Source organism: Poromitra crassiceps, assembly GCF_964638095.1.
Source record: "Poromitra crassiceps genome assembly, chromosome: 9".
In the NCBI taxonomy this organism is placed as follows: domain Eukaryota; kingdom Metazoa; phylum Chordata; class Actinopteri; order Beryciformes; family Melamphaidae; genus Poromitra; species Poromitra crassiceps.
Window position 1 is genome coordinate 24,642,641 of NC_139630.1, and position 10,551 is coordinate 24,653,191.

The 10,551-nt window shown below is 46.1% G+C and overlaps 1 protein-coding gene across 1 annotated transcript in view; it reads right to left on the reverse strand.

Annotated features, from left to right (window-relative positions):
* Positions 1–211: 211 nt before the first annotated feature.
* The window catches only part of plcb4b (phospholipase C, beta 4b), a gene marked incomplete at its 5' end in the record, with an annotated part of 85,110 nt that continues 74,770 nt past the window's right edge, over positions 212–10,551 (reverse strand). Inside the window, 7 exons of the mRNA XM_083642905.1 lie at positions 212–2,995; positions 6,065–6,101; positions 6,522–6,608; positions 7,613–7,670; positions 8,378–8,479; positions 8,981–9,156; positions 9,882–9,957. Coding sequence (XP_083499031.1) covers positions 2,919–2,995; positions 6,065–6,101; positions 6,522–6,608; positions 7,613–7,670; positions 8,378–8,479; positions 8,981–9,156; positions 9,882–9,957 — 613 coding nt within the window. The 3' untranslated portion in view covers positions 212–2,918. The remainder of the gene's footprint in view (positions 2,996–6,064; positions 6,102–6,521; positions 6,609–7,612; positions 7,671–8,377; positions 8,480–8,980; positions 9,157–9,881; positions 9,958–10,551) is intronic.

Sequence of the window (10,551 nt, forward strand, 5' to 3'; positions counted from 1 at the left end):
CATGGTGTCTTTGGGTCATTTATGTAAGGGATAATGTATATTGAGGCGGTGATTACGGGGGAAATAATGTTGATTGACCAATCAGAATCGAGTATTCAAGAGAGCCGTGTTCTAAACAAAAATAAAATATACAAAATGAATTGTCCCCCCCCCCCCCCCCCCCCCTATCGATTTTTTTTTGTACCGCCATTTTTACATTGAAGTTGACGGAGAGAGGCTTGTGTTTCCCCCCTAAAAGGGGGCGGGACCATATTGCCGATCTGATGTATAGGGGCGAGACTCAGCGTCTGGTCTGTGGATGGCGTGTGAGAGCCATGTTCACAGGCTTTGTTAGAAGACACCTGCTGTTGTCATTATTTAGTCTGATCTCCTGAGAAAGGAACAGAAGGACCAAGAAGGGTAATGATGAGGATTACAAGGCGAGTTTGCTGAGGTACGGTCAAGAGGCTACGAAGGGAGCACTTCACCTCAACATGGTCTTAATGACTGCAGGAAACTGACAGACGAGACGGCTTTGACTTGTCTCGGCCGCTCAATGAAAATAATGCATTGCACTAAGAGCTATGTGAGTTCAGTATGGAATAATTTGGTTACTGCTATACTACACGTTTTACAACAGATTTGACCCAGTTTTACAACCCCGTTTCAATGGGCAAAACATAGCAAAATGATTTGTTCAGATACAAAGTGCAGACATCTAAATCACACTCACTTCTCAGAATACAATTTCATCATGGAAGAACAGTTGTTCCAGTGCTTATTATTACTACCAGAACATGTGGTTCACTGAATCAATTCAAAACATACTTCACCGCAACATGAAAGGCTAAAATGCCAACCACATTTTTCGTGAATATTATTGTACTATTTTGTATTGCAGTACTTGTACTACTATTTACTTTCATTGGGTTGCTCTTACTGTACAACAGTGTAATGTGTGCACCACCTACAGCATCGTGCTGCTATAGAAATGGTCACTGTTACATGACACTATTTGCATGTACACATTTTGAGTGAATCACAACATTCCTCTGTACAGTTGTACAGTTCATATTTGTTCATATTTAGTGATTGCAGCGAATGTCAGTGTAGCAACCATAACATATAATGGTTTGGTGTTTGGTGTCTTGTGTCAAAACACAAGCTTGACACTAATGTAAACAGAGATTGTATAGCAAATTGATACAATAAGGTGCAACCAATGAACGTCTTTCATCTCACTTTGCATACATTGTGTGATTCTGAGCCCAGAATTAGGAATATAGTATTGTTTTGCCCGTGGAAACCATGTTGTGATAATTGAATCTAAGCAATTGTAAAGAAAAAAAAAAAGTATGTTATTGTCAATGAAAACGCAGCAGTCATGCCATCTCCGGGTATTTTCCTAGCGACAGAGTTGCAGTGAGAAATGGGCCTGAGTGATCAATACGAACATCTCCCTGCTCCCTTCATAGTCTTCTGACTCAACAAGAGAATAAGCCTTTTGTAGCCGGCTAAAACATTGTTGAATAATAATAATAATAATCATAAAAATAAAAATCATATAATACATTTTTGTGAAATCAAACAAGTTGCAGTGTAGGACTAGGTGACAAGGGGGGCCACTCCTTCATACAGTGATTTCTTTTTTTTTCTCTCGTTTGTTTACATTCTTATTGAAAATACAGAAAACCTACAGTAGTGCACTGCTACATTTTCCACATTGTTATTATGATGGCCTACCACATATAAAGTGCTCAGGACAGGACTGGTGTGTAGCAGTATATTCATTTCACATCGTTTATTCTCATTATTGTGCTGACATGACATTCAATTCTCTTCCACACTGTTTCTGGAGCCGTTACTGTTTCTCTGGTACCGATACAAAAAAACAAACAAATCAAAAAAAGTGAACGCACTTGTGTGTGTGTGTGTTGTGTGTGTGTGTGTGTGTGTGTCAGTGTGTGTGTCCACCGATATCTAGCGTGCTTGTGTGTTGCGTCGCCAGTAGTGAAACGGAGTAGTGAAAGTGATATAAAATGGGAGATTTACAGTGGAGCAAAAGAGTGCGTTTCTGACTCTGTGTCTTTGTCTCTCAGGCAACATTTCCTCTTAAATAAGTGGTTTAACCCCCTGTGTCGACCAATAATCAGCACCAATGGCCCAATGGCATTGAAGCAGCTAGGAGGAACTTTCATTTTTGGGTTGACTTCAGCGCGGTCCCTGTGGACAGAAGTGGTAGTGTTCTCCCCCGGAAACCAAGACAGAAACACCGAGTCTCCTCTTATAAGGTCAACGTTATTGGTTCATTCACCGGCCGGGAAAACAAAAATTATAACCAGTTTTCACACGGACATGAACACAGGAAGTACCGCTGTCTCGACCCGCGCACAGGCATTTAGAAAAACTATATAGAAATCTCAGTCTCATTTGCTGATGTGACACATCAGTATTAAATTGACTGTTACACAGATAACCAGTTCAAAGTTCCTCTTGGCTGCTTTAAGTGAGTAGGCGGGTTATCCAATGGGATGGGGTGCAGACGATCTGGAGGACGTGAATGGTGGGTGAATGAAAGGAGACTGAGGTCATGGGTCATGGGGTCATGAGGTCATGGGTGTGTATATGATTTTGTGTCGAGTGTGTGTGTGTGCGTGAGTGTGTGTGTGTGTGTGTGTGCCAATAGAGTGGATGGATCTCAGTCACGTGACAGAAAAGAACAGAGACAGCAATGTAGGTGGCGAGTACCGGTAAGTCTTGTGGAGGGAATGATGGTCTTTTCTTTGTGGTGCGGTTGGTGGAGTGTGTCTGCATCTGTGTGTGTGTGTGTGTGTGTGTGTGTGTGTGTGTGTGTGTGTGTGTGTGTGCGTGTGTGCGTATGTATGTGTGTGTGTGTGTGTGCGTGTGTGTGTGAGCGCGTGCGTGCGTGTGTGTCGGTCTCAGTCGCTCACACCACCGTGGCAGGTCTGCGGTCCATCTCCTCCTCCAACTTGACCATCTGCTGCATGTTCTTGGCCTTTGAGGGGACAGAGCACACGGCGTTACACGAAACACACCCACACGAAAACAACGCATCTCCTTAGTATGAAACTGTACATACGACAGGGAGCGACCGATCCCGAGCATTAAGTTGGTTGAATTCACTTTTTGTATGCGATTTAAACCAAAATGCTGATGAGCACCCCTTTCGCATCAAGGGTCCAACCCAGGGTTATTCCCAGGTTGATTTTGCGTATGAAAGGGTTAACTGGGCTTGGGTCGGACCAGGGTTGATTTCAGTGTGAATGGCACCACCCAGGTTGTTATTTGTTATGCTAATATGCTATGCTAATTGTTATGCATCTCTCCCGGGTTGTGACCCGGGTCTTAACTGCATTGTCATGACCAGGGATTAACCCGTGTTGACTGACTTGGTGTGAATAGAGAGGCAAAGTCAACGTCACTTCCTGCTTCAGCACTGTACCAGAGATGTTCTGGTACTGGAGATTTATTTTCCCACAGACATTTCATAAAATGCTTTCTAAAAATAGTTTTACTTGGTCAAACCAAAACTTAAAAAAACTACATGGAAAAAATATTTTCTTTAAACCCGTAATTTTTTTACGTTTTGGTCCGAGTTAAATGTTATGTGGTCTCTCCTGTTTAAATATCGGTACCGTTTGGTTTGAACAAGTACAACTACTGTATCTTTATAAGCATAAAATAGTTTACGAAATGTCTATGGGAAAATAAATCTCTGGTACAGTGCTGAAGCAGGAAGTAGGCGGTCACTTTGAGTGAGCCCGTGATAGACACATGGTTCATCCAATCACCTGAAACATATTTTTTGAAAGTGCCTGCCCTTTGAAACGGCTTCCCGAGCCGCTCGTTCCCGGATGGTTATGTGAAAACAAGCCATCTGGCGGCGTCAGGTTAAGGAAAACAGAATGTCTGACAGGGAAAGAAATGGAACGGAAAGGAAAGGGGATCATCGAGTAGCGGAGGCACTGACAGAGGGGTGGTGCTGACAGAGGGGTGGTGCTGACAGAGGGGTGGTGCTGACAGAGGGGTGGTGCTGACAGAGGGGTGGTGCTGACAGAGGGGTGGTGCTGACAGAGGGGTGGTGCTGACAGAGGGGTGGTGCTGCTGACAGAGGGGTGGTGCAGACAGAGGGGTGGTGCTGACAGAGGGGTGGTGCTGACAGAAGGGTGGTGCTGACAGAGGGGTGGTGCTGACAGAGGGGTGGTGCTGCTGACAGAGGGGTGGTGCAGACAGAGGGGTGGTGCTGACAGAGGGGTGGTGCTGACAGAGGAGTGGTGCTGCTGACAGAGGGGTGGTGCTGACAGAGGGGTGGTGCTGACAGAGGGGTGGTGCTGACAGAGGGGTGGTGCTGACAGAGGGGTGGTGCTGACAGAAGGGTGGTGCTGACAGAGGGGTGGTGCTGACAGAGGAGTGGTGCTGCTGACAGAGGGGTGGTGCTGACAGAGGGGTGGTGCTGACAGAGGGGTGGTGCTGACAGAGGGGTGGTGCTGACAGAGGGGTGGTGCTGACAGAGGGGAGGTGCTGACAGAGGGGAGGTGCTGACAGAGGGGTGGTGCTGACAGAGGGGTGGTGCTGACAGAGGGGTGGTGCTGACAGAGGGGTGGTGCTGACAGAGGGGTGGTGCTGACAGAAGGGTGGTGCTGACAGAGAGTGGTGCTGACAGAGGGGTGGTGCTGACAGAAGGGTGGTGCTGACAGAGAGTGGTGCTGACAGAGGGGTGGTGCTGACAGAAGGGTGGTGCTGACAGAGGGGTGGTGCTGACAGAGAGTGGTGCTGACAGAGGGGTGGTGCTGACAGAGGGGTGGTGCTGACAGAGGGGTGGTGCTGACAGAGGGGTGGTGCTGACAGAGAGTGGTGCTGACAGAGGGGTGGTGCTGACAGAGGGGTGGTGCTGACAGAGGGGTGGTGCTGACAGAGGGGTGGTGCTGACAGAGGGGTGGTGCTGACAGAGGGGTGGTGCTGACAGAAGGGTGGTGCTGACAGAGGGGTGGTGCTGACAGAGGGGTGGTGCTGACAGAGGGGTGGTGCTGACAGAGGGGTGGCGCTGACAGAGGGGTGGTGCTGACAGAGGGGTGCTGCTGACAGAGGGGTGGTGCTGACAGAGGGGTGGTGCTGACAGAAGGGTGGTGCTGACAGAGGGGTGGTGCTGACAGAGGGGTGGTGCTGACAGAGGGGTGGTGCTGACAGAGGGGTGGTGCTGACAGAGGGGTGGTGCTGACAGAAGGGTGGTGCTGACAGAGGGGTGGTGCTGACAGAGGGGTGGTGCTGACAGAGGGGTGGTGCTGACAGAGGGGTGGCGCTGACAGAGGGGTGGTGCTGACAGAGGGGTGCTGCTGACAGAGGGGTGGTGCTGACAGAGGGGTGGTGCTGACAGAAGGGTGGTGCTGACAGAGGGGTGATGCTGACAGAGGGGTGGTGCTGACAGAGGGGTGGTGCTGACAGAGGGGTGGTGCTGACAGAGGTGTGGTGCTGACAGAGGGGTGGTGCTGACAGAGGGGTGGTGCTGACAGAGGGGTGGTGCTGACAGAGAGTGGTGCTGACAGAGAGTGGTGCTGACAGAGAGTGGTGCTGACAGAGGGGTGGTGCTGACAGAGGGGAGGCACTGACAGAGGGGTGGTGCTGACAGAGGGGTGGTGCTGCTGACAGAGGGGAGGCACTGACAGAGGGGTGGTGCTGACAGAGGGGTGGTGGTGCTGCTGACAGAGGGGTGGTGCTGACAGGTGGTGCTGACAGAGGGGTGGTGGTGCTGCTGACAGAGGGGTGGTGCTGACAGAGGGGTGGTGCTTACAGAGAGTGGTGCTGACAGAGGGGTGGTGCTGCTGACAGAAGGGTGGTGCTTACAGAGAGTGGTGCTGACAGAGGGGTGGTGCTGCTGACAGAGGGGTGGTGCTGACAGAGGGGTGGTGGTGACAGAGGGGTGGTGCTGACAGAGGGGTGGTGCTGACAGAGGGGTGGTGCTGACAGAGGGGTGGTGCTGTTAGGTGTTAGGTGTGGGAAGGAAAGAAAGAAAACAGAAGAACAGGGCAGAGGGAGAGAGAGAGTCGAGTGAGATGGAGATGCCTACCTTGGACCTGTTTGTTTGCATGGTGTGATTTCAAAAGCTGTGCCAAAAGAAGCAAATCATATGAAAAACACATGAACACATGTAAGACACATGTAAGACACATGTACAGGCAATGGAGCATGACAAGATGAGGACATCAAACTGGAGACAGGAGTGAGAACTCTAGCATTTATAGTTTCTTTGTATTATTTGTAGTGCATGAGAGATATGGGTCAAGTTTTCAACTAAGGATACTCTTAATCAAAATATATGTCCAAATATTAAGCAAAGTTGTGAAGAATTGTGTGCCACAATAACTCATTATATGACAGTTAGCAGGCATTCTCTATGACGGCCAATTTTGATTGGTCCTTAAGCCTGTCAATCCTACTTTGGCAGGCAGGCCACTTGTGTTTATTCAATTCTAAAATCGACTTTGGCTGCTATGGAATCAAACTGCTTCTCCTTAGTGTTGTACCTGCTCATTGAACTTGTCCAGTTTGTCCAACTGTTCTCTCTGGTTTTTCTCTAGCTGCTCCATTTCCTTCTGGTGCTTCATGGCCAGCTGCAGAAACAGGAACACAGGGACACATGACTATATTGTGATGTCTCATTCTAAGACAAAAGGCAGTAGTCTATGGCCGTGCAGTTGTAACACCATGGACAAGCTACAGGTATCATCTGTTGTCATTTGATGCTGGAACACAGCACTTTGCTATGTCACACTTAATAGACAAGCACTGAAAGCTGTGGTGCTGCCTGAAGTGAGGCCATTTCTAAACAAGTTTAGCAAACATATAAAATGAACTAAATTAAAATTCAACCACATTGGTTTAGAGTCACCTGTATTTCTTGCAGTAAATGTATTCTCCTGCATTTGTTTGCATTATGATATCATGACTTATTTGGCTATACAGGAAAGCTACCGTGTGTGCCGACTTCAACAATCACTTGGTGCTTTCGCATCACCCTATAGCTGTGCAACAACACTGACAAGAGAATCTGTGGTATAACCAGTGTTGGGCAAGTTACTTTCAAAATGTAATATACTACATATTACTAGTTACTTTCATTTGAAAGTAATAAGTTACTTTACAATATTGCTGTCCGTGTAGAGTAACTCATTACTTATTACACTACTTTTGCATTACTTTCACCAAAACAACAGCAGCAGCAGAATGACATTGCCACCATGGAACCATCCCGAAAAATAATTTCAACCGTCTTGAAGTCAGTGTAAACAATCCAAAATTCAAAATTGTATCCTTTTCCTTTGTTATTGTCCTCTAGAGTGGTTATTTGCATAAAAACACACAGTTTGATTAAGACGTGATTGTATCTTTATTTAAATAGGTGCTTTGATTAAAAAACATTAACTCAATTTGTAACTTGAGTTACTTGACAAAGTAACCGGTACAATATTACTGAAATCCTATAAGTAATAAGTTATATTACTGAGTTACTGCTAAAAGTAATATATTACATGTAATGAGTTACGCCCAACACTGGGTATAACACACATTTTGTCAACTAAATAATATAGAAAGGAGCAAAGTGTGGATGGCGTACCCTTTTCCTCTCGTCCAGGAACTTCTTAGTGTTGCTGCTGTTTAACTCGCGCACTCTCCTGAGCAACAGAGACAGACAGAGGGGCTGTCAGCACTACACAATACACAAGGCTTCCTATAGAGAGCCAAACTTCCTGCTTCAGCACTGTACCAGAGATTTTCATCCGCCATTTATTTTCCCATAGACATTACGTAAAATGCTTAAAAAAATAGTTTTACTTGTTCAAACCAAATGGTTCAGATATATTTAGAAAGACAGGAGAGACCGCATAACATTTCACTCGGACCAAAACGGGAAAAAATGCGGGTTTAAAGAAAATATGTTTCGATGTTTTTTCCCAGTTTTGGTCCGAGTGAAGTGTTCTATGGTCTCTCCCGATTCTAAATATAGCTGAACTGTTTGGTTTGACCAAGTAAAACAATTTTTATAGACATTTTACAAAATGTCTATGGGAAAATAAATGGCGGAAGAAAATCTCTGGTACAGTGCTGAAGCAGGAAGTGACGTTCACTTTGCCTCTCTATAAACACTGCATGTGTTTGGCAACTGTGTGTGTGTGTGTGTGTGTGTGTGTGTGTGTGTGTGTTTGTGTTTGTGAGTGTGTGTCTGTGTGAGTGTGAGTGAGTGAGTGAGAGTCAGTGAGTCAGTGAGTGAGTGAGTGAGTGAGTGAGTCAGTGAGTGAGTGAGTGAGTGAGTGAGTGAGTGAGTGAGTGAGTGAGTGAGTGAGTGAGTGAGTGAGTGAGTAAGTGAGTGAGTGAGACCTACCTCTCTCTCTCTGCCTTGTTTTTGATGCTCTTGTCCTGGCTGATGGCTTTGCTATTTTCCATGGACGACTTGGCCTGGTTGGCCCGCATCTCTTTGCTCTGCCTACAACGAGGGGACAACGATCCACATGTAAAGACACCTGACCCCCAACAATAACAACATCACCAGTTTTATAACTAGAAGACACCTGAGCCCTATACTACGAAGCTATCTTAACAGATCCGCGATCTGTCACTTTGATCTGGTTTGACTGAACAGGATCAAAGCTATCTAGTTTAACGATACTACGACGCTGGTTTTCTACTCGATAACTGAAGCTGGATTTATCTGGGATCTGCCTGTGCACGCGCACGTTTTTCGCTCGTGCACAGGCGCGCGTCCACGCGAAAGAGGTGCGCTAGCCAATCACATTATGAACAGCTGAGTTGACACGGCAGGCACACCCATTTCCTCATTCAATGATCAGAGTTTTTAGCGGATATTTAATGTAGCCTATGTCAGAATGAAAATCCGCGTTGGATATAGTCTGCTGAAAGACTGTTTAAAGCTGCCGCTTGTATTCACATCAGGACACGCGTGTGTGTGTGAGAGAGTCGCTCTCACCGTTCGTGGATGAGTTTCAGCTGCAGCGTCTGCTGCTCCTGGACGTTGGCCAGCAGCTTCTTGAGGTGCTCGCACTGCTGCGTGACGTGGCCGTCCCTCAGCAGCTGCTCCTCGCTGCTGTGGCCGCTGATCAGCTCCGACCACTCTTTAGTGTGCTGCGCCGTGATGTCCTTCACCTACACGCAGGGTCGGGGGGAGTAACGTGTATTTCAAATACGGTATTTAAAAAGACTAAATATGAGTATAAATATGTACTCCGTTACAGTTTACAGTTGAAATGTGTGGTATTCTGAACACAGTTTACTGTCTTTAAAAAAGTAGATTACTTTAAGGGATGACTTTGTTTGTTTTGTTTCGTTTGCTCAAAGTCTAAAATGCATATGAGGCATGCAGTGCACCTGCTACACACCACAAGACAATGGCAATGTTGGAGGAGACAGACAGGACACCCTCAGGAATGCATTCTTGACATGGAAATATAATTAATAATTTGACTTATCAACATGCTGAAGAAGGTCACAACATTACATCGTGACCGCATGACTTGTGTTTGCCTACATTCAGGGTGACCCAGACAAATGGGCTCAGCAAGACGATTTTGTAGTAAGTATTCAGAATACGTTACTTAACTTGAGTAATCTAGTGGAATACATAAAAAAAAAAACATTTTAGGGCATGTATTCAATAATCTGTAGTGGAATACGTTTTAAAAGTAACCCTCCCAACACTGACACGCACGCGCGCGCGCGCACACACGCACGCACGCACGCACGCACGCACGCACGCACACACGCACGCACACAGACACACACACACACACACAGCTGATGGAACTTGGTGGTCACAGAGAATGGCTTGGTGGAGAGGTGGGCTTTGTGCTAACAATCCAGAGGAGCCTCACCTTAGCTTTGTGATCAGTTGTTACCGTCTGGATCTTATCCTCCGTCTCCTTCTTCAGCTCTTGGCAGTTGTTTTCCCTGCAGAAGGACACCAGATACATGGAAGTGACGATCAAAGATACATGGAAGTGATGATCAAAGCCAACCCAAGTCAAATGGAGTATAAACGTGCTTTCAACTAAAAGGTTTGTCACCAAGTGCTTTAGAGATGAAGCATGAATTTTATGTTATGAATGAACATAAAAAACAACAACATAAAAACAAAAACAAAGAATAAGCACATATTTCAAAGGGATACAATAGTTAAGGTTTTTAAGAAACCTATATTATTTGTCGTGACAGCAAAGATAGTCAGAAAGATGGCAGATGTGACACGTTGCTCAAATTGCAAACAACCTTTCGAAAAAAAGGCCCAAAAGGATACAATCGGCACAAACTAACATGCACTAGTGCATGTAACCTCTAAAATAGTTTTTTCCAACAGTATCACCAAATAATGCCAGTCATGTGTCTGGTCCCAGACAACTAGCTGAGTCTCGTCAAACTTTGTCTTTCAAAATAATAACCCCTCACTTTTTGAATATGTTAAGGTCGTTCCATCTGACCCTACCGAAACCTTCAGAAGGCAGAAATAAGGTGAGTTTAATGCCCGAGACAGATTTCCACAAGTAT